The sequence below is a fragment of the Toxotes jaculatrix genome, chromosome 7 (genome assembly GCF_017976425.1).
Source record: "Toxotes jaculatrix isolate fToxJac2 chromosome 7, fToxJac2.pri, whole genome shotgun sequence".
Classification (NCBI taxonomy): domain Eukaryota; kingdom Metazoa; phylum Chordata; class Actinopteri; family Toxotidae; genus Toxotes; species Toxotes jaculatrix.
In genome coordinates, this window is record NC_054400.1 from 4,298,033 (window position 1) to 4,322,184 (window position 24,152).

The following is a 24,152-nucleotide window of genomic DNA, read 5'->3' on the forward strand; positions in this document are numbered from 1 at the left end:
AAAACCTGAATTTCATGCACTTTTTGTAAAATGTTTAGGAAATAATCACCAAGTGACACAATGTTTTTCATGCACAAAGTGTAAGAAAGAATAGATTTAAAGTAATTTAATTTAATTAAATGATGTTGTAACCTTCCATGTTTGAAAAATTGTACTTTTATTTGTGCATAGGAAATTAATAATCCACAAAACATTAGCTCTTAAATACACAAGCACATAAAGGAACAATAAATCTATGCATGTGCATAGTATAGAACACAAATATTTATGAAAAACATTAATATGCAATTAAAAAAAGCAGATGACCATAAATAACAATTGTCAAAAAAATAAAATCAAAGAACCAGTCTCTCAGCTTCCACCATCAGGCCAGTTTGACCAGTCTCTCACTGGCCTCCCACAGTTTCTTTGCCACACCAGCATCTCTTGCGAAAGGACGCAGAATGGAAGGTCGGCAGTCTACAAAGTAACCCCCACTGTGTTTGGCAGCTTCATCTGACACAGCACAATAGATGACAGTCTGAGCCCCAATCTCACATGGCACAAAAAACATCCACATGATCACCTGCATCAGCATCCGGAACAGAAAGGAGTAGTGGCAAGTCCACGCACTTTGGACAAAACCTGAAACAGCACACGTAAGCAGAGATATCAGGATAAATACCAAAACATCAGGAAGGGCAGTATAAATACAAACTCTGCATGGCTAATTTTAGATTGTACTGCAAGTATATATTCAGCAACATTATTACATTTGTGAAACCATTTATGTGTTAAGTACTCGTAGAATGTCTGTTTTTGGCTAATCCAGTGAACTAAAAACAAGAAAAGCGACTTAGAAGTCTCGTTAGTTCTTAAAAACACCACCTCTTACCAGGGTGCACAGCATAGGAGGTCACTTCTTTCCCTTCTGTGACGCGGGCCAGTTCCTGACTAAAGTAGATGTTGGCCAGCTTGCTGCGGCAGTACGTGAAGAAAGGCAGCAGGTTGTAGTTGAGGTCCTGGAAGTCCAGCTTCTGGTATTTGTAGGTGGAGCATGTGAGGGTGACAACACGGCTGGGGGCACATTCCTTCAGGCGAGGCAGAAGCAGATTGGTGAGGAGGAAGTGGCCTAAATGGTTGACCCCAAAACACATGCTGAAGCCGTCGTCGGTCCAGTCGAGGACACTAGGCATGCCTGAAGAAGGAAAGCAGAGGGAAAAGAAAGAGATCGGAACAATGAGTACACTGCTACACTGGTTAAACACTCACTGCTCAATTTGAAATAGCACATTTTTACTATTCCTTCTTTCTCTGGTGATACAAAGAGACCCCTTCACCTGCATTATTGATAAGGATGTCAAGCCTCTTCTCTCTCTGAAGGAAGCTCTTACAGAATTCCCGTACAGAGCGCAGGTTGGCCAGATCCACCTCCATGTGAAGGACATTAAGACTGTGACTCTTGAACTTGATCTCCCTCACAGCCTTCTCAGCCTTGTCCAGGTCTCTGCAAGCAATGATGACACGGGCACCTCTCATTGCCAGGGCAACAGCTGTCTCCTTGCCAATGCCAGAATTCCCACCTGCAAAGAAAAAATGTGTAAATTCGTGTTTCAGTGCTCATGTGAGGCTTGTGGCATGAAGAGAACAGCAGTAACACTGCCAGCAATAATCAGAAATTTATTGTAATATCAGGCAACAGGATGTGATGTTTCGTGTAAATGTCAGTGACAGACTATATGAATTCAAACCACACTGATTCAAACAGTATAGCCCGTTAACCCATGAGGTTAGTTAAAAAGATAATTGCTGCAATAAGCAAGACGCGTTTATTCACCTGTAATAAGAACTGTTTTGCCATCTAGTCTTTTCAGATCGGTGCAATACCTCCTCTTTTTCATCCATTTCAAAATGAAAAAAGAAACTAAAGACGCGATAATTGTGTAGAGAAAATACATTTCCCTGTGAGAACAACTTTGACAACAATTATCTCTTATTATTAGCAGCCACTGATGCTACTGATGCTGCTGTATGTGAGCCCGGAGCTAACGTCAGCTAGCTTGTTAGCTTGCTAGTTCACTAAGAAAAATGTAATTTCCGTCCCCTCAGCCATTCGTCCATTCTAGATCTTGTCGCCAGCAACTTGGCGGAGACGATCCGAGACGAATTACTCACAGAAGTGGATAGTTACTTTATTTAATTTAGCAATACCCTACAATTCATTCTGAATCAGCGATATGTGAAGTGACGTGAACTGCGCATGAGCTAAATGAGCAAATCTCGCAAAGTCTCGCGCGAGGTGGTTTACACGCGAATGAGCAGAAGCGTCAACTGTTGTTAAATTCTTGGCTTGAAAATCACCTCAAAACTAAATTTTAAACATGATAGAGTGTTGCTGTAGTGTGTGTATATTACTTGTTGACATGTCCGAAGACAAGAATATTTTTAAAACCTACCGACCTATGCTAAAGTGACGTGTGTTAATTCTTAACTTAAAAACTGCCTCTGGAAATTCGTGGTTAGGTTTGTTTGATATTTGAATGACCTTCGACACGCTTCACAAGTCAAAGCTTAAGTTTCAGCCAAGGATGGTGTAACACAGACGTGACTGTTCCCGGGTTGTTGTTTTGTTCTCTGAAGATAAACATGAGAGAAGCCATTTTTATCTGTGGAATTATCCTGATTTTTTCTGCTAAAGCAGTAGGTAAGTCACTTTAAAATGTATTTTAGCGACTTAAATCATTCCTATTTCCAATTTTGTATAGAGGAACATTTCTTTTTAATTCAGTTTCTGTGCCAAAACTAAATACATCAAACTAAATGTGGTATGCAGGTACAGCTCAGAAAGAGCATTGTGCGTCACTTGTAAGTAATAAGTTGTTGGGTTTTTTTTTTTGTTTTGTTTTTTTTTGTTTTTGTCTTTTTTTGTTTTGTTTTTTTTGAGGTCAAACATGCAGGGGAAATTGTGGAGACATATTAGAGGAATGCTCCTGCCATACAACCTGTGTGTCTTTGCTGAACTGCTGTGCAGACTACAACCAGTCCTGTATCCAGGTGGCGCCTCACTCCAGCTCCATGCTGGGTGGAAGAGCTCTCAGGATCCTCAGTCTGGTCTTACATCCTAGTGAGCGTCTTCTCTGCAGGTTTGTATCTATGAGCACGCATAGTGACCTCAAAAACACACGATGATGTAAATGATCCTCACACTCATCATGGGATTATTTCCATTACAAGTTCACAATGTTAAAAATACACTCCCTGTCCTCTTCATGAGGTACATGTATACAATTTAACTAAATCAATTACAACAGATATGCCATAAATTATACATTCATAACAATGGTTCATAATGTTATAATGCTTATGTTGACATTGTCAAAGAGTTTTGAACTCTGTAATGGTCAACAGCACTACAACCTCACTTATAAAATATGTATAAATACCTCTTTAACAGTGTCAAAGAAAAAACATCTTAGTAAAGGTAGAATTTATTCCAGAGCTGTTGTGTTTAGGATTTTACTTTAGATTTTACCCACTAAACATTAGACGTCTAATGTACGTGCAGATCATGTCTATATTGTGTCCGTCGGTCCAAGACCAATTCTGGACGTCTACAGGACGTGCAAACTAGGTCCGATATTTGGACGTCTAACCACGACCCCGCTTGGACGTCAGTATGCAGTTCAACATTTGAACGTCGGACTAGTTAACTTTTTTGGACAAAATTGTTACGAATATAGATCATTTTTTATTTATTGAGTACGTGGTATTTTGTTATTTTAAATTTTCTGGTTTTCCTCTACTGGTTTATTTTATTTTATATTAATTAACTAAGCAATTTATTTATTTGTTTGTTTATGTTTTTATTCATTTATTTATTTTTCTGGAAATGCAACTTGTTGGAAATTAGGCTTCATAAAATAATTTTATGGTACATAAGATCCTTGTTTTTATAACTCTTATGAGTTCAACCAGTTAACGCCACTCTGATTGGCTGAGGCAGCACGTCGTCATAACGCAACCAGTAAACGGCACTCTGATTGGTCGAGGCAACACGCCAAGCTTTTGGCGCGAATCGGCGAGTTTCATCAACCTTCTCTCTCTGTGTCTCTGATTTCGTCTCAACTGTGGAAGCAAGTGGCCGTTCGGCCGTGTTCAGCGTACATCAAAAACCATCGCTTTCCACTAAGTTGAAAGTAAGTTGGTCATGTTTGTTCATTTTATGTTAGTTTATGTATTTATAGTGTTAGCTGTTATAGCTTTGTTGTTTTAAACTACCTAAACCTGCTGTGGCTACAATTGGCATTGCATGTCGTCCCATCAGCTAACGTTAGCTAAACATTGGTCAAAATTTAAAATGGAATTGGAATTACTTTTGAAAACGACCGTGCCTAAAATGTTCACGTTAGCTGAAGCTTTAACGTGAACAATTATTGTTCGGTCGCTAAGTCACTACTCACTAATCAGAGCTAGGTCGGTAGCTAACCTAAGCTAAATTCGTTAAGCTAGCGAAAAGGTCAACAAGCTAGGAACTTGCAGGGAACATGTTTTTTGCATGCTAGCGAGCCACGATATGTCTTTGCTTACAGATATGGGGGGCTTGTGTATGTGTGCTTTTCCTTTGGTTCATGAAAATTGTATCAAAGTGAGTGTTGTGTACTTTTCTTAGTTTTTGGAAACGGCGACAGAGTGAGCGCTCTTTCTGTTAATATTCCAATTCGCATCTTTGCCGCTCCGCTCCGTTGCATTGCTTCAGTTAATAAGTTAGGTCAGTAACATAGAGATGGGCTCGTAAAGTTGGTTAATGTGGTTGCACATGTTTCAGTCAGGGAACATACAGTCTGTAAGTATTGTATGTGTTGTTTTCAAAGTACGGTACGTTTATTGTGTTGTGTTGTTAGCATTTTTTAGTGGAGTTTGTTTGCTAGCCGCATTACATTTTGCATAATGTACTGTTGTTTAATGTGTTTGTGTATTTATGTAGCCACCGTATTTGTGCCTAAGGGTATGCGTGGTGAGAGCAGTACAGTATGACTGCAGATTGCCGTTGCATATTTCTAATAATTTGTTTTTTTCTACTGGTGCAGATGGAGTGATGAAATTTGGTGACACTGCTACAGAGGACTTCATAAGGATGAAGCAAAGGACTGGAAAGAAGTGGAGGTGGAAGATACACAGCAGTCACTCAGGACTGATTATCCATTGTGGAGAATGTTGTCAGCTTTTGTACATTGGCTTCTTTTCTGTATTCAGTATAATTGGTTTTGGTTGGATTTTACCTCAAAACACATTCAGTTTAGCACTTTAATTTTTATTGTTTTATTGTTTTTTTATTGTTCTATTATTGTTTTTATTGTTTTCAATTTCTGTTGTTGTATGTTTGTTGTGGTACAGACCCAAGCAAGTGGGCTGTTATTTTATTATTTTTATATTTAGTTATTGACTATCACTTTCATTTAGTTTTGGCAGACAATCAAAAGTAAAGCATGTTAGCTTCAACTGATGCACAGCATTGAAGCAATGTCCACATGGAAGCCATTAAATTCATGTTTCTTGTTTTTACTGGTAGTTGCCTGGAAATTCAACAGAAGTCAAAAGCTTTATTAGTGACATGTTTGTGCCAGTGATTAACAAAAATAAAAAATGGAAATAAACGAGTGAGGATTGAATTGTGATTTATTGTAAACCTCTGTGTAAAACTGTAGTCCTATATGTTTCCAAAAGGTGGAGGACTCGTTTCCTGTACCAGTTAATTTTCCTGTTGCTTCGTTGGCTCAGCAGCAGGTTTAGACTGGAAATGCATTACACCTTTGTATGCGTTTCAGTTGTCACCTGCTGCTGAGACAATCAAATCAAGCTATAGGGAAATTACTTGGAACACAGTCTAGAAGCAGTATAAAAACGATGCCTAAAATGAATTTAAATTTGACTGTATTTTTCTGACTCAGTCCAAATGTTTAGCAGTAAATCGTGCTTTTGACAGCCTACATGTACTATGATATAAAATATTGATGAATGATATTTGTGTTCAGATTCCAATTTCTTCAGGAAAGGAAACTTCCTCAAAATCCACAGAAGTTATGCAAGAATGTTCTGCAAAAATAAATTCTTTTATATTAATATTAAGCACACAACATTTCAATATTAGGGTCAGGCTCTGGGTCTCTGTAAAGCGCCTTGAGACAATTTTGATTGTGGAAGGCGCTATATGAGTAAAATTGAAATGTCTGAAATAAAAATGTGCAGTGTAATTAGTAAGTGTTCTGCTCATCTAAGCTCTATGCCTTAATAATGTTCCAGTATTATAAATAAATGAAAACATGCTCCCTGTATAAATAAAAAAATAATGCTGCCTTAAATGACATGTTGAATTGTCTGATGTCACAGTGTTAGTATAATTTCTGTTTATACAATTGTTTAGCCTTTGTTTTCATCAAAGTTACCTCATATGTTTAAATGATTGACTCCTATTTAAAGCCACAAATTTTATCAACTTGTGTTTTATTTTTTGTTAGAAGATATTAACTTGTATCTTGTTTTCTGACAGTTTACTTGTACCATGTGAAATCACTTAAAATTGTTATTTTACTGACAATGGAAAGTGTGGAGAGTGTTTACAGAAGAGAGATTAGTAGTAGTGTTGTGTAGCTGGCCAAAAGTGTATTAAATTCAAGTTTGTTTCTGTTGCAGGTTCAAAGGTGAGATTGTGCGAGAAGGGTTTATTGATGCTGAGGGCCACGCCCACTGTATCTCTCCTTTATTGTATGAGACGGGCTGGATACCATTTGATGTCTCAACAGATGGAATTAATTTTGACAGGTCTGGAGAGTACTTGTCAGGTGAGTTTTTGAAATATAAAAATGAACCTGTCATTTGATTTCTATAATTTAGAATTTACATCAACAAAACTCTTATGCCCCCTTAACATTTCTTGTCTTTCACTGTCAGTTCACCCAAGTAAAGCGGACCACCCTGTCACCCTGTTGAACGTAACACAGTGGCAGTACTACGGCACACCAAACACAGCAGGGTGGCTGAAAATGATGTGGAACAGCTCTTTGATTGGGGCAGATAAGGTCAACATAGAGCTGTGGGGTTACAGAGAGCTCAGCAGGAGCACAGAGGCAGGGAGGAATGGATCATCCTCTCTGCAGGCTGAGCTGAGCTTCCTGTACTCTCTTGGCAGGGATCTGGTCAACACTGGTGCCTTCAGCTTCATCCCTAAGTGCTCCAAGGCCTACTCTGACTGGGAGTTGGGGAATATTCGCATAACTGCTAGTTCTAACTCAGATGGAGCAAGGTATTCATAATAGAATATCACAAATATCTCTTCCCACTGCAGAATCATTGTAATTTATTTAATTTTATAGCTGTCATGAATTGACACAGTTGTAGAGAAGAAGATTTGTATGTAAGTATATTTAGTTTACATCTATGAAGTATCAGAAAGTCAGTGTTGTTTACCCATATACTGGAGAGGTGATTGTATCATCATATCCTAACATGTGACTGGCTGTAAAACCTAAAGTCAAACATGCCTTACCCAACCTAATGGAGGTGATAACCAGCATACAGATAATGCAGTGAGGAAGGGCTGAATGTAGAGTTTGGTTGTCACATTGATCCCAGAGTTCAGTATTGGTTCAGACCACATGCAGCTGAAACCATTAACTGCATATCAGCAGCATTGCTGATATGCAGTTAAGTGCAAGCAAAACAAAAGTTCAAGCTTTGAAACTTGAGAATTTTTCTGCTTTTCTCTGTGATAACGTATGAGTATTTAATATTTAGCCACATGATCTGTTGGTTAGAAAAAAAACAAGCTGTTTCAAGCTGTTACCTCTGGCTCTGTGATGGACATTTTTTTAAAAAACTTTTTTCTGACATGGACTTAAAGATAAGTCTATAATTAGATTTAATAATCATCCAATATTTGTTAGTTTCAGCCATAGTTTCAGCTTTGGTCTCAGTGGAAATTGTTTTATACACAGGGATGTGCAGGGACTCTGGAGTAGAGGTCATGTCTTAGCCTGGCATTTAGAGCAGGCTTTCAGAGACGATTCCGCTGCCTGGGCCAAGGACAAGTGTCTGCAATGGGACGTCCTGGAGCAGAAGCTGCCCACCTTCCTCAGTGAACTCACTGACTGTCCTTGCACTCTGGCACAGGCCCGAGCAGACACTGGCAGGTTTCATGTGAGTACATATCATATTAGAGATTATGTGAGATTTTCAGATCGTAAAACCAGAGACAGTGTGGTTTGAAAGTGAGTTTTTGAATATTGATTGCATGTAGTGTGAACTTTAACAACATTTCAGTTACTAGTTTTATTTTGCTTACTTTATTCTGTACACAAAAAATATTCAACGTGAGTTTCAGCAGGCAGTCAAAGGCACTGCAGGGATTGTAGGCAAAGTAAAGAAAAAAGGATAATAATTCATCCATATCCCAAGGAAACAGAACATTTAGAAGAAATTAAATCAATATGAATTTAAGGAACACACTCTGTGTTAAATTACCTATCCTACATATTTCTTATTATCAAGACTCATTTTTGTTCACTGTGTTTCAGACCGACTATAGTTGTAACATTGAGAGGGGCAGTGTGTGCACTTATCACCCAGGTGCTGTCCACTGTGTCAGAGCAATTCAGGCCAGGTAGGAGTGACAAGAGGAAAGAGCAAATTTTTTTTACCTTTTAAAAAATGAAATGGAAGCATTTTGTCCTTTTTGACCTGATTCTGTTTTTATATTTCCAGCCCTACATATGGATCAGGGCAGCAGTGCTGCTACGACAGCACAGGGGCTCTGGTGCTGACGGGAGACTCGATTGGTGGCAGCACCCCAGACAGGGCTCACGACTGGGGCTCACCTCCGTACAGGGAACCACCACGGGTGCCGGGGTACTCCCACTGGCTTTATGATGTCATGAGTTTCTACTACTGCTGCCTTTGGTCTGACCACTGCCACATCTACCTCAGCCATCGACCTTCTAGCGGTTGTCGCAACTACCAGCCCCCAAAAGCAGGTTGAGACCATTCGTTAGTCAAATCAAATGTATTTATAGACTTATTTCAGCACATACAATTGTCTCAACATTCTTAGAAGATATTAAAGGGATCCACGTGATAATTAAAAACTAATAATCAAGCACAATAAAAATGATTTCCCTGTGACTTAATTAACCAGTATATTTAAATTGGATGTCTTGTTCAGTAGCTGCTCAGCCATCTTGAGCCTTAATCCATGTCTGAAAACAAAACAAATGGAAAGTCGTTCTTCGGTGTGGAAGAAGATGTAAGATAAGGAGACTACATGTTTAATATCAAACATACTTATTAATGAGTCTCAGTTGTTCAGAAATTGTGTTAAAACAGAACTGGAAACACGTACATTACAGACTACAAGAAACAGGCTGTGTTTGTGTGTATGTTTTTAATCTGTATTTAGTTGCCCCCATGTGGCTTCACACACATTCTCCGCTGTGCAAATGGACATTAGAGCAGCAGGTAATACCAGAAGTAAATGAATTACAGACTGCAGCTGAGGGTTAAGCTGTGGAAATATATTAGATCAGACAATTGACTTGTTACTTGCCCTCCAGAGAGTAGACAGTAAAACCAATGTTTAGATGAATGGAGGATCAACGGTGTACCGCTGGAAATAAAACTGCTTGTGTCTGTTTGTTGTAAATGCATCAGTGCTTTGCTTCTTGATCCCTCGCAGGTGCTGTCTTTGGGGATCCACATTTCGTAACGTTTGACGGCCTCAGATACACTTTCAATGGCAGAGGAGAGTACTACCTTGTGTCTTCACCAGACAGAGAGCTGAGTGTTCAGGCCAGAACAGAACCGGTGAAACTTAAGAACGGTGAGTCCACATTTGATGTGAATGCCCTGTCTGTATCCCTTCTTTCATCCCCCTTGGCACTGTACTGCCTCTCACTTTTAGCTCAGATCTTTGTTTGTGTGAGACTGGCTTCAGGGCTTCTGCAGAGAGACCTATTTTATGGTTCTGATTATGTTTTGGTTTTGTTTTTGTTTTTTTTTTAATCAGTCACACGATTGATTGTCTGTCTGTAGAGTTTGCTCAGACATATTGACATTGATATTTCTTACTGGATTTTGTTTGTCCACTTCTCTTAGAGACGGAGTGTTTAAGGCTCCCTCTTATCTTTTACACAGTTCTGAGGGCAACTGATCTAAGGTCACTGAGTGAGTGAAACATGTTGCTGCTGTACATTGACAGCTTACTTCACAGACTGGTTCCCTCTTGTTTTCACTCAGTATCTCTCGGGGTCATATGCGGTGAAGGACAGCAGATGTTAGCATCATTGGTTAGAATTTCCTCCAAGCAATTACACAAGAGCCAAGTGACTACAGATTAATATTCTCCTCTTTAGATCAGCGAAGTCAAACATCTGGATTATTTGATAGACTCAAGCTGTTCTAAAATACAGAATACATAATGCACCTCTAACAATGCGTTGTGTATTTACCTCTAAGGTTCCCTGGCCAAAGCCACGTGGCTGTCATCGGTGGCTATGAAGGAAAAGACCTCTGATGTCATCGAGGTGCGTCTAGCAGAGGGCCGTCTTCAGGTGCTGAGGAACCAGAAGGTCCTTCCTTTCACTGAGCAAAGATGGATGGACCTACACAGTGAGATGCTTTAGACTCCTGACTGGGTTAAAGCTGCACAACGTTTTTTTTTTTTGCACCTTTGTGGCATTTTGGTTAAAGAGAATGGGCAGTTTTTTGCTGCAACCTCAGTTTATTATTACGGTTGATAAAACAGGAGTATTTTATAATGTAAATTCTGTCTGGGGCAGCCTTAACTGAATTGGCATCATTGTAACTTCAGTGTATTTCACTTGTCCAGTGTCTAATAAAATGACAGAATGATGTTTTCAGAATTTAAACAGAATATCTTCTTTCTAGGAGTATTCGTGTTCGTCCCAAGTCCTCAGAACGTGACGGTAATGTTCCTCTCTGGTGCTGGTGTGGAGATTCGTGTGCATGAAGGAATCATGGCAGTGACTGTCCTGCTGCCATCAGAGTTTGCAAACCGCACCCAGGGTCTCCTTGGTCTGATGAACTCAGACCCATCAGATGACCTGCTGACCCAGCAGCGAGAGGTCATCTTCGGAGCCGACGCCACGCCAGAGGAAATCTTCACCTTTGGAGCCGGCTGTGAGCGTCAAAGACTGTCGAGCTTGTGTTTTTGAAAGAGCATTCAATCAATCAAGTCAAACTAATCAGCTGAAATAATCAGTTCTCGCTCTAAAGCAGCATAAATATTAAACTATTGTGTGTAGAGAGCCATGTTACATGTTTAGAAGGCCAAGACCTGATTAGGGATTCTGTGATTTGCTAATGATTACCCATTGTTATGTCCTTATAAACAACTTCCATATTTATCCATGTTTGGCTAAAACTTTGACAGATGTTCTAAGAGTGCACAGGAAGAAAACAAGGCACATGTTTAGAGTTAGCGCAGCTTTAATAGATTACAGAGAGATATCAGTGGCTGTGACCGTACAGTGCAAGTGAAACCACATCCCTGGAACACAGTTGGGGCCAGACCGCATACATACATAATAATGTCTCAGCTGTAATTACCGTACATATCCCTCAAAACTCGCAAGCAGCTGACTTTTTCTGCGCTCGACCTTCTTGACTGAAATCATTTTCGTCAGTGTAACTGCTGCAAACACTCTATTTAAGCTTGTAGGAACTAATTTATTTATTGGCAATGATAAAGTGACATTTTTCTATCAATCAAAGTCAAGAAAGAAAAAAAAACAACAACCCTAACCATACAGAATGGTTCCAGGTCTTTACTGGTGCTGTGTTTTTTTGTTTTTATCCACAGGGAATATTTCAAAGAAGTCTTCCCTTTTCACGTACGACTCAGAGCACCTTTTGGATACTTCCAGTTTCCCACTAAGCCACGACCCTGCCTTTGTTCCTGCCTTTTCTCTACCTGAGACACCTGATGACCCTCTGGTGGCGGACATGCTGACGACGTGCTTTGGAGAAGGGGCACAGTTCTGTAAATATGATACCTTGACCACTCGGAGCCTCACAATGGGAAACGCCGCACTCAGAGCCTACCAAAACCTTCAGGCCTTAATTGACGCCCTACAGCCAGGTACCACGCGAAACAAGATTAATCTTAGTCCATTCATTCATTTTTTTTATACTGCTGTCTATTGTGTCCTTTTTTTTGCATTAATACTAAAGGGCAGTATTGTCATTTGTGGGTGATAACATGTGTTTGATGCTTGTTTTGTTTTAATAATGCCATGTCTGAAAATGCAGCATAAAGGAACAGTAAGTGGAAGCTTTAGTTTTGAAAGTTATGTGCTCACACACCTGCATATCTTTCAAAAACATTTGATTGTCACTAGTTTATGAGAACATAAAGATTTTAATATTTTAAATGTGTTGTTGTTTCTTAGTGGTGTCTTGCAGCTGGCTTCCCACACCCAGGAATGGGAAGAAGAATGGGACACGTTACCTAGAGGGGGACACTCTGAGCTTCTCCTGCAGTGATGGCTACGTACTGTACGGTTCAACACAGCGCACATGTCTGGGTGATGGGAACTGGACAGGAGAGCAACCCTACTGTATAACAGGTTAGTTCTAACAAACAGGTGAAACAAAAGAAACAGTTGTGTTGGGTAAAATAAACTGATGTCTGGGAAAAACACCAGTATTTTGAACACATGATAAAGTCTGCTGTAAATACTCCCTGGCCTGTAAACAACACCTGGATCATCATCATCATCCTCATGGACTTCATGCAGAGTCTTTGAAAGCAAAGATTCAGTAGACTCGGCTCTTGGTTGCTCATGCAGGCCATTTGCTACAAAGCTATAAACTTCTGAACCTGGGTTGGCTTGACTTGGTGTTTGTAAATTGGAACCACCTGGATCCCCCCTAATGGTTTCATTCATCACCCCAACCGTGAACTCTGTGAATGTTGTTGTAGTTGCTGGCTGTTGCCATCAGGTGGCAGTATTTCCCATTGAATTCTAAGCATTCTGTGTTTGTGACACAGCCGGTGATACCTCCTTTTGTCATATTGTGTAGTGTGAAGCAGGATGGCTTTTAGAAAACCTTGAAAAAACAGCTGGTAACAACAGTAATAATGATTCAGCCGTGTTGCAGTGACAGAAAGATTGGATGAAATCAGATCTTTAAACACGTGGTTGCACATCTTCGATCTGGCGACTTTCAGGGCCTTTCTACGTTGACCTGTCAGTTACAGTGAGCTGAGACAAAACAGACAAAGGAGACCACTTGCTTTGTGATCCACCTCCACTTTCACCCCTTCATGGCTTCACTGCAGTTCTCCATCCTTTCCTTGTTAGTGCTGCAAACAGAGACTTCCTCGTGATAGCGATCAGGGATGAATAGACTTCGTATATCAGATTTGGAGGCCCATGTAGCAACAGTTGCGTCCAGCTGGATCCCGGGTCCTTCATTAGACAAACATATTAGTTTCATAACTTGATTATCCAGCGCAGTGCTGTTTAGAAATGTTTCGTATTAGTCCAGGTGATTTAATTTGTTCCTTCTTTCATTTTCCATTTTGCTTTCACCATGACACGGTGACATGCTTTCTAGCTGTTGTGCTAAGATTTTAGTTAACCTGTCACTGTTTGTTACACATACCACCAAACACCTCTAATCTTAGACAAAAAGTTTAGAAGGCATCTGTCCCAGTAAGGGTTTGGGGACGAATAGTCTCGCACACATTCACATGCACATGTATAGATAAACACAATCAGAGTGAGTAAGAGCTTCATTTGTACCCATGCATGTTGTACACGCACATACACACACACACACACACACACACACACACACACACACACACACACACACACACACACACAAGGCTGGGCCTTTTTAGCTATTTGACAATGATCACACTTGCTCTGACTCTCTCATTACACAAATCAGAGCTAACAACTGTCAACATGACCCGAGGTGCTTAATGGCAGGTGTTGCATGAGCTGTTACCTCCGCCACTCAAATGTGACCTCTAGCCATGTAAACAATACTAAATACAGACCTAGCGAGCGATGCCCGGCTCCTCCCCTCACATGAATCACTGCAGCGTGATGTGTAGGCTGAACAGGCAGAGAATTGCTGTCATAGTCGAGATGAACGGCACGCCGCTGAAAAACAAGTGCCACCGCATCCAGTTTGACTTCTTCTCTGAGTCACTTTAATGAGCTTGTGCTGAAATGGTGCCTGTCAGCAGAGGTGACACTAAGTCCCTTCCATCAAAAGTGGATCTGAATATCACCATTCACTAAAAGCTCCACCTATTTTAGATAAATTGTAACCCGCTGCCGTGCTTGTCAATGTGCTTTCTAACCACTTAAGACTTTAGACGGGTGTGGTGAATTGTGATGATCAATTTTAATATCTTTTGCTGGAAAGACGGGGCTGTTGGAGAGGCGAGGGTGGGGGCTAGATTGAAAGTCCTTGGAGTGTTTTTGGTCTAAGTACAGACAGGGCCATGGGAGACTTGTGAAGTGTAAGATTATAGAGTTTACTAGCTTGGATGCGCCGTGTCACGCCGTGAAAAACAATAGCCCTGGCTGAGTATCAGATGCATACCAATAACATGATCACCCAACCTTAATGGCATTGTAATATTAATAGAGTTCCCTGTGCAGAGGAGAAGAAAGTGATTAAAGGAAAGGTGACAGCTGCCAGAGAGGGATGGAGCGATTTTCACAGGAAAAAGTGACGTGGGTTGCAAGACAAAGCCTCAATTATCTGCCTGTGGTTCCCTTTTCAGTTTCCCCTGAGATACAGCAGAAGTGCTTGGTAAATGCAGGTTGTGTAGAAGGAGTTTTTGAAATGTCAACCAAGAGCAGCTTGAAACTTTTTAACCAGTCACATTGCTCATACTTCACTGTCTTCTGTCAGTGTTCGAAGGTCTCTGCCTGGAAGGTCCACTAAACAGGATTTCTCATTTCTCTGTTGTGCCTTTATTCCCACTTCCTGTTCGTATTGCCTGTCCCTTTTCTTTTCTTTTCTTTTTTTTTTCATTACAAGTTGCCTTTTACTCTGGCAGTAATGATTGTTTGTCTCATTGTGGGGAGGATGGTACAGCTTCAGTGTTGTCTTTAAACTGGAGAGAGAGGGCTGTTTCTGTGCTGTGGCGAGGTCTAAATCAGAATGACGAGTCTGTTGTTTACAAGGTTTGCAGCCAGTACTGGCCTCAACCCTGCATTTTTGATTTAGTTGTGTTGAGACCTTAGATGTCTTTAAGATTTCATGAAAATATTAGATGAAGGAATGAGTGAGGTAAAACACAATAAAATCACTTCTAACATATTTATCTCTGGGTTGGCGGTTCGCCTCCCCTGAACCCAGATTGCGCAGGAGGGGCTTAAAAACCTGTGCCAAATCAAATATGCGGATTGTGAACCGCTGTGGCAACCCCTAACGAGAGCAGCAGCAACAACAACAACTTCTAACATTATTTATCTTTTCCAGTTTAGGAGAGGAAAAAAACAAAGGTATTCAGCAGCATCCCCTTTCTGCAAGACAAAATTTGTTTTTATCAGAAAGGTTATTCATAAAAACTTTTATATAATCATTAATGTTCAGTAACATCTAGTTTAAAATCTACAGTTTAAACATTTGACAGGGGGCGTTGATGAAGGGGTACTCAAACCCATCCGATAGAGCTGTCGCAGAATAAAAAGGCTGGGAATCACTGATAGACAGCACTGATGTCTGAAAATGCCTGCACCTTTAATTGACTAGACTTTTAGAAAATTGCACAACAGAAATAGACTTGGTGTGAAATTAAAAGTTAACTTTTTTCACGAGGACATACATGATCCAATTAAAATGCTTGATTTGATTAAAAAGATACGGTTTGAGGAAAAACATACACACATTTATATACAGACACACACCTGGCCTCAGGGTCTCAGACTCTGAGAAAGGTTAGCTGTTGAAGCTGAGTCTGATCCCTTTGGACTCCTTTATTTTCCAGAACAGCAGCTGCTGTGCGTAGACTTTATATCCACAAACTCCTCCGAGAGTGTCTGGACGTGAATCTCTGACCAAGGATAGAGTCAAAATGCAGGTTTAGAGACAAGAAATGTTTTGGGGGGTTTTATCACGCTTTGTGGTTTGTTTTTGGTTTTTCTTTTTGTGAGTATGTTTATGCAACTGTCTGCTTGTTTGTCCATAAAACATTGGATAATAATAATAATACATTAAATTTGTATAGCGCTTTTCCGGACTGTCTTAAAGACACTAAACAATGGTAACAACAGCAATAACAATAACAGTAATGGCAAGTAGTGAAGAAATGAAATGGCTCAAGGGAATGCCAGTTTAAACAGGTGGGTTCTGAGCTGGGATTTGAAGGTTTGTAATGATGAAGCCTGTCGTCTGATACACGGCGCAAATTCCAAGAATACTTCTGCCCATCACATTAGGTTAGACAGGGTGAGATACACTTACCCCATGACTATAGTAGCTTTGTACAGGGACATACTGTTACCGGGGAGAGAAGAATCAACAGAATTATTTTAAGATGATATCAGCACTGGCAAAAAAAAAAGCTCATCTCTATCTTAAGAAATGCTTTACATGATAAGAGTGTAGCTGAGGGCTGTATGGGCGTGGTAGGGTTATGGAAACAGTCTTGGATCTCTCTGTGTCGTCTGCAGTTTCTTTGTGAGATAAACACTGGAAAAGAGATTGAATGGTGGTGAGCTCAGAAATTTAAGTTTTTCAAGTTTCTGAGTTTGAATTTGTAGCAAATTGCAAGACTAGCATGTAAAATATAATCACTTTCATCTACTTGAATCCAAGTACAGATGATGGAGATGGGTGATATACACTACCATCTTTGAACTGTATAGAAAATACCCTTTTCTGTTAGCTTTAACTTGTTAAGTCCAACCCTGTGATGTATCTCATTTGTTAATCCCCCTCTCACTAGAAATATAATGGCCCAGACTGAGTGCTATTGCTCCCTGGAGCTTTACTATTTGATCAGTGCAGGTTGGTTTAGCGGAGTAATGAGATGAGCTTTGGGGTTTTGCCAGCAGGGGAAAAAAAAATGGAAAAAGGTGAATGTTAACACTGATTGACTGTCAGTCCTCCACATGCTCCCGGTACGATTATGCTCTGGGCAGCTTGTCGCACTGATGCCGAAGGCCTCGGCGTCCACCATTTTGACGCCAGTGCTGCTGCGTCGATGCGTGGCGAAACTGATTGGTTTAGAAACTTCAGGGAATATTTGTACGTGTCGGTGTGCGTTTCAGTTTGCTTCTGGATGCATGTGTGTTTGATGTTCCAAGGCTGATGACAGTTTAAAGGACCAGCACCTGCAGTGCCTACCTGACAAACATCTGCCCCACTTGACATATGTTAGTGCATTCATGCGTTAAAGAATGACGGCACTTTGATAATTATCTTCCTCATACCGTTAGTATACTTGCCTGCCTTAAAAAACAAACTCCTGGCTCAGTATACTATATGAATACTGTATAAATAGTCAAACAGGTCGGAGATTGCTTCACTGCCAACTTGCCAAGACCTCAAGGAAAGTTTCAGATATTCTAATCTGATCACTGTGTTACAGTGCGAAGGCAACTGCTGGGAAAATTCAGCAAATGGAGGTTGTATCGGTCCATCCAACGTTGTTCTCATTACGTTTGTTTGAAGCCAGTGTATCATTTTTGTTTTGTTTGATCCCCTTGGTAATTATAAAAATGGATATACTGGCAGAACACAGCGGCTCTTTGTGGGAAAGCAGTGCTTTAACCTGCGTGAAAAATCTATACATGGACAAAGACTAGAACTGCTCATACAGTTTTTTTCATTCATATCAATGTAAATTAGACTCTTTGGCCAATCACAGCTGCACTGATCAATTTTATGATTGAATGTGAACAAAGTACTCCAGCACGGTACGTTTAATTTTATGTAGTGATGTCGATATACACCATTATAAAGAAAATGCTCTGGAATATCAATTATAGATAAATTAAATGCCTCGGAATTTATGTTTTTGGCCAGTTCAAGAAAATATTGATGACCAGTTAAGGTACTTAGCACATTGATGTAAAACGATTTTTGGTCAGCGGTTCAAATACATCTGGTCTTGAGCTTATTGAGGACTGTTTGCACCTGCTGAGGACAGTACTCCGCAGGTCGTGCTATGTTTAAGTTCCATTGGTAAATGTTGGCTAAATACCAAACAAATGGGCAAGAAAAAGAGAGAGCTGCAATAGATGATGTGTCGTCGTAGCTCAATCCTTTATTTACCCAGATAAAACTGACTGAACAGACATGGTATATTTCAGCCACACCTAGCTGCATACTCAGACTGTTACACCCATCCTTTATTTGAAGCTTCAACACACAATCCTCTGCTGCTGGCTACTGAGCAGCTCTTCCGGATGCCTTGCTCAAAGGAACCATGTTAATTGATCTTGTCTCTTTGGTTTTCCTTCATACCTTTACTTCCAACATTGTTTCTCTGGTTGCCTTTTTGACTTTGAAGTGATCCTGATATAAAAGATAGATTGTAGGATTGTAGGGAAGGATCAATGACTGATAGCAGTGACTAATTCTGTGTTGGTGTGATCTTCACAGACGATAACGTGGGGTTTGTACTTGGCGCTGTTGGTTCCCTCTCAGCACTGGTCACAATGGGAGTAATGATCAAACTGCACAACAGGAAACAAGACAGGTGGGTTACACATGGTTCACCTCACAGAAAAATCAATTCTTCTATTCCACTGGCTCTACCAGATGCAATTTAGGAAACAAGAAATATAAAAGAAGCAAGTATTAAATCAGTGTTTGGACTTGCAGTGCTGTCTGCAGCAGTTTAAGTTGTTTTTTTACACTTGATTGCTGCTGCAGATTGATTTTTTTTCTCTTAATTTAAAAAAAATGCTGCATTCATTAAAATAAATATACAATATTTTACTTTTATGCTAAATAATATTTTTTACTTTTAGGTCATTGTAGAATTACCTAAAGTTATAATCCGTGCGATTTCAGCCTGGGTTGATGTGGTGACACCTGACAGCTAACAGCTTGTTGTGGCCGGTCCTCCATTTTTGACAAATGAACGTGGTTAATGCATACACCGCGTGTCTGTGTGAAGGCAATATAAATACTGCAGGGGAATGGCGATGGGGAAAACTTCTATGCAGACAGGTAATAAGAAATGCAGACCATATGCAAGATATAACCATATTCGGATTATATATAAAAGCAGGGTTTGAGTTCCTGAAAATCCTGGATTAGAACTTTAAGGTCAGAATAAAACCAACTGTCTAAAACCATAGAGTCAAACAGTCTTTACACAAACCACCAGTGTAAAGGTCTCTACTGGTCAACACTGAATTATGGCACAAATAATGGCTTGTTGTTGTTCAGTTGGCCTCCAGCCGTAGCCGCCCATATATCTTTCATCCTGTCTTTGAATATATAGATTATATGTTGGCACTTGTTATCTTGTGAAAGCTGGTGCATAGCTAGAGGTCTTCTTCACCTCCCATTTCCTCCCGATATTCAAAATCTTTGTGCTACGCCAACAAAGCACAAAAGCAATGAATCCCACCACCCCTGTTTGATATCCCACATGTCCCAGCCTTCTAACCGTTACTCATAATTTTTCTTTCTGATAAGGGCAAACAAAATAAATAAATCCATGTACCCTCTGGGATCATACTCATGACTGCAGTCCAGAGAAAAGAGAGGCTAATGGTAGTACTACCTCCTGGGCGTATACAGGCAAATTAAAGACCTGTTTTATGGGCTCATAGACTTCATTTGGGCTTTCCCCCACCATAACTCCAGCAGGGGTAGAAAAAAAAATATGGATGTCAGTAGTCAAGAGTCACCTCCCGCTCCCAGCAGCACTTGGGGCAGACAGGCAATGAAACTGCTGTGTTTTCAAGTCATAAGGGCAAGGAGCGAGCACACCTGCCCTCTCTTGACGCCTTGATCACGGGAGGCCAGGTGTAAAAAGAGATGAAGAGTGTCAGAGGGTCTGCAGATGTGAGGAAGGTGATCTCACTCACACACACACACACACACACACACACACACGACATGCTCATACACATGCTAGTATAGGAGGCCCAGGACACACACAGCCAGGAAACATGCTCTGCATACACGTTCCTTGAGTGTGAGTGGTCTCGTCGACATGCATGAACACACACACACGTGCACACACAGTCCCCTAACAACAAGTGCAGACACAATGATTCTTCCCCAACATCAGAAGCATAACAGGATAGAAGCAGTGGGGGTCTTACTGTGTTTCAGATCAAGTCTGGGTTGCGTGTCTGGAGGAAAGAAGCAATGATACTACACATCTCTGTTGTGCACGTAAATGTGTGTCTATGTGTGTGCTTGTGTGCAACAGGTAGATAGTGTAGGCCTCCTGTGCCTCCGTTCCCCGAGCCTCAGACTCAGACTTGCAGGGGTACTTTCCACATCTAGGATTACTCTGCAGGTTTCAACAGGCCCACTGGCAGCTCACCACAGCAGTAAGAAAGTCATTACACCATAAGATGTGAGTCTGTGTGTGTGTGTGTGTGTACCATCATGTCTACTCCACTTCTGCTATATGACACATCAAAAAGGTAGGGGGGTGGGGGGGGGGCTTTGTCTGAACCTGGCAAGGGGTTCAGAATGGATTGAAGGAGAGAGGAAGGAAAGTCATTTAAAGTGAGGTAAACTGTCTCAACACCAAACGCCAGGAAGTTGTTGTAACTTATCTCGCTTGCGTATCTGAACAAATATGCTGGGACTTCTCAAAATTCACAATTCAGATAAATATTATCACTAAATAAATAAATGTCCAAGGATTAGTGCAGTTCAGTTTGGAAACCACTTGTCAACCTTTCATTACTCAAATCATTGATAGTGATCCCTGAGGAGAGAGAATTTTTTTTTTTTTTTTTTTTTTTTTTTAAGCATCAAAGTTCAGTTCACATCACTAGTGAATTAATATCATCGAAAGCACCATTTGGACAGGATTAATGTTACAAAGGGAGCTGGGTATTACATATTTCCCCCTCATCTCATGTTATAAAAGTATTTGTTCCCAACAGCTTTTTAGCTGCTGACTGACACACTGCAGACAAACAACCTTGATCACTGGCTTGGTATTATTTTTAATATGAGTATTATTTACTGGTGATTATTTACCTGCGGTTTTATTAATAAAACACAGTTGCACAGTAGTTGATGGTCTCTTTCTGAATGTCAGGTTGGATATGTAGGTGGATATTGTTGTAAGACAGACTTGAAAAATGTGAACCTGTCCTTTAAGGATATCAGCAAATAGAATGAGAAACTCCTGAAGCGTTTTGATTAAACATCCATTTAGCAACATGTGTTTCATCAGGGTCACTGATAATGGATATAATGTCAAAAACCAACTAGTGCGTTGCTAGTTCAAATACCATGGCAGAGCAACAGTTGCCCTTCAGCGTATATTTATGTCCCTGTTATGCTGGTGTCCCTAATAAGTTTTATATGCTCTGTTAATGAAACACTATTAATTTGAACAGTAAAGGGCTGTTATTAAAAACCAAGCTGACGATGGTCCCTGCCCTGATGCGAGGTCACCAGACGGTTTTCCTGCGGTCAGTTTTGATTAAACAAGTGTTCCCCATTACTGCGCTCACTCAGCTCCCATGGAGCGGCAGGACGTGCCCTCTGGATGGCTAGTTCCACAGAGTAAGTTTGGAAAGGATAGGATAAGCATCTCTGATTTAAGGACATACCTAAATACCGGAGGTGGTGTAAAAAGTGTTTTATTATTATCAGGTGTATGCTTTTTAATTTCTAAACTTGTCTCAACAAATCATCTTTCATTTGTATTTTCAGAGTGAGCAAAGAGAAACCAGACCAGATGGTGATCCAGGAACAGACCTGCTAAACCATCGAAGTCCTTCCGGATCATGGATCACACCACTCCACACTGAAACCTTCAACTGCGTGGCCTGTGGCAACAAATATGTTCAGCTGAGCATTTGGCAATCATACGCAGTTGCGTTGTTCATTAGGATGGTGGTCTTCTGTTGCCCTTTTGACCTTATTAGGAAAACCTCAGGCATTAGTTAGACTTGCAGCGTGTTGTCGGGCCTCGTCTTTTTCCTCTTGTTTAGTTTGGAAAGCTTCTAGGTTGTGGTAAATGGCGCATGAGGTGAGGATTGAGAGTACTGAAGTAAAGGAAAAATGCCACAGTTGTTTTTATATTTCCGTTTTGCATGACTGAACGGCCGATCTTCGCTGGAGAGAGAATTGTATAAATAGAGATATCATCGTTACAATCAACACTCCCTTCTCCCTTTCGGTCTCAAATAGGAACAGATGTGCTCGTATTCATGTCAGTTGTGAAGCGAACCTGATCGTTCTTTGGTTGAAAGACGCTGAACTCGCATGCAGCCTTTGTGTGGGTTCACAGCCCTCAGTCAAACGAAGGGTTTTGCTGAGTGACTGAGCCTGAAAAATCCGCAGATGTTACATAAAGGTCACCTTTCTGCAATAGATCAACACTTACACTCTTAGTTTTTTTTTTTTTTACTGTTACACGTCTGTATTTGAAAACAATGACTGAGTGAAATATCTATAAATATATATATATACATTAAAAATCAGTGAGTGAAACAGTGAATGATGTTGCAGAGTTCAGATCTTGTGTAGTTGATTTTTTTTTTTTTTTTTTTTTTAATGAAAGGAAGAATCATCCCCACTTTGAGTCAGCAGGCATGCACCGTCTGGCACAGCCGCCTGCCCCTTCGGACAGACCGTCATCTCATGTTACCCAGCGGTCTTCTCTACTTTGAACCTGACTCACTTCTCTTTTTTCCAAAACAGAGCCCTTGGGGGTAGAGGGGGGGTAAAAGGAAATAGAGTGACAGGGTCCTGTGTGGCTGATCCTCGGGAGCGATAGGTGGGGGTCCAGCTGGGGAAGAAGAAGGGTTCTTGTTGGAGACTAATTGAAATAACCTGGCCTGCTGGACATGGAAGGCTTTGAAGTTTTTTGCCTCATGTGAACAGCGTTTCCAACCAGCGGTTGTGCAATGCTGTATCCATTACCAGCTCCTGCAGACACTCACTGCTGTTGCTCTGTCATGCCTCAGGGACTTTTGGGACCCCATTGTTTTTCACATTAAAAAAACACTAATGTTCTTTATGAGCATAGGCGAGTACACATGCACCCACTTCACATGTGCTGTTACCTGGTAATGAAAGCAGTCCTGACACCCTCACAAAGGAGAAGTAAGCCTCCCAGTGTGTCGCTGTCTGAGGTCTCTCTACAGCATCAGCTCAGATTGGACTCGCTCCCTGTATAATCTCCTAACTGAGTGCAAATTTCCCTGCTTTCATGTGTCAGTCTGTGCTTACAAGAGAGGCAATGGAGCGAGCTGCTGCGCCTGTTTGCAGAGTCAGATGCTGATTAATTGTATATGGATGAAAGTGGAAGGTTTTTCATCTCTGTGGGGGCCTGTTCTAACCCCCGAATGTTTACGCTCGCTTATCGTCCCAACAACCCGGCGTAATTAGCTCAATCAAATTCAAACACAAGTAAATGCTAATGTGTTCTGTGGAAGCCTGTTGCTTTCACGTGGGACTTTTCCCGTTTCTCAGATCTGCGCTACATCCCTGGATTACGAAGAAAGGCTTCTGAAGTGGCTTTTGGATGAGGCTTTTGTTTTGGGTGTGCTTTTCTGTTTCATGTCAACTCCAGCTTTGCAGGTGTGCTTTGTCCCCTTACCTCCTAATACCTCGTGGCTGAGCAGTGCCTTCTGATGTTAACTCCTAATTTTAAGGCGTAGGTTGAAATAAAGATTGATTTCAGGATTAAGGTGTTTGCCCAAACACAGAGTTTTGTGTTTGAGTTTGTCACTGACAACGTGAACACTTAAGGTTGGGGAGAAGATTTTGGCAAAGTCAGCTAATCCCAAAGTAGATAAAAACGCAGTCTTCATTTTTTTTTTTGTTGTACCTGTTATACTTTTTTACATTCTCTCTCCCTCTTTCTTTTTTTTTTATTTACAAACTTAGGACAATCCTAAAACAAATGAAACACTTGAAGCTCTTGCACATCAGTATGCAGCATAAACATGGAAGGTGTGGCT

The 24,152-nt window shown here is 40.7% G+C and overlaps 2 protein-coding genes across 2 annotated transcripts; one reads left to right on the forward strand and one right to left on the reverse strand.

Annotated features, from left to right (window-relative positions):
- Positions 1–130: 130 nt before the first annotated feature.
- On the reverse strand, positions 131–2,223 carry si:dkey-174n20.1 (uncharacterized protein LOC796174 homolog). Its single transcript, XM_041042328.1, has 4 exons — positions 1,817–2,223; positions 1,320–1,562; positions 875–1,177; positions 131–624 (listed from the first exon to the last, which is right to left on the reverse strand). The coding sequence occupies exons 1-4, from the start codon at positions 1,935–1,937 to the stop codon at positions 365–367; spliced, it is 927 nt and encodes a 308-aa protein (XP_040898262.1). The 5' UTR covers positions 1,938–2,223; the 3' UTR covers positions 131–364.
- A 90-nt stretch (positions 2,224–2,313) lies between these two features.
- susd2 (sushi domain containing 2) lies at positions 2,314–22,644 on the forward strand. Its single transcript, XM_041043186.1, has 14 exons — positions 2,314–2,683; positions 2,924–3,122; positions 6,670–6,818; positions 6,928–7,279; positions 7,971–8,172; positions 8,550–8,635; positions 8,737–9,005; positions 9,704–9,847; positions 10,483–10,635; positions 10,915–11,166; positions 11,849–12,127; positions 12,438–12,614; positions 18,631–18,727; positions 21,895–22,644. Exons 1-14 carry the CDS (start codon positions 2,626–2,628, stop codon positions 21,944–21,946), a joined length of 2,469 nt encoding a protein of 822 aa, XP_040899120.1. The 5' UTR covers positions 2,314–2,625; the 3' UTR covers positions 21,947–22,644.
- The last annotated feature ends 1,508 nt before the right edge of the window (positions 22,645–24,152 follow it).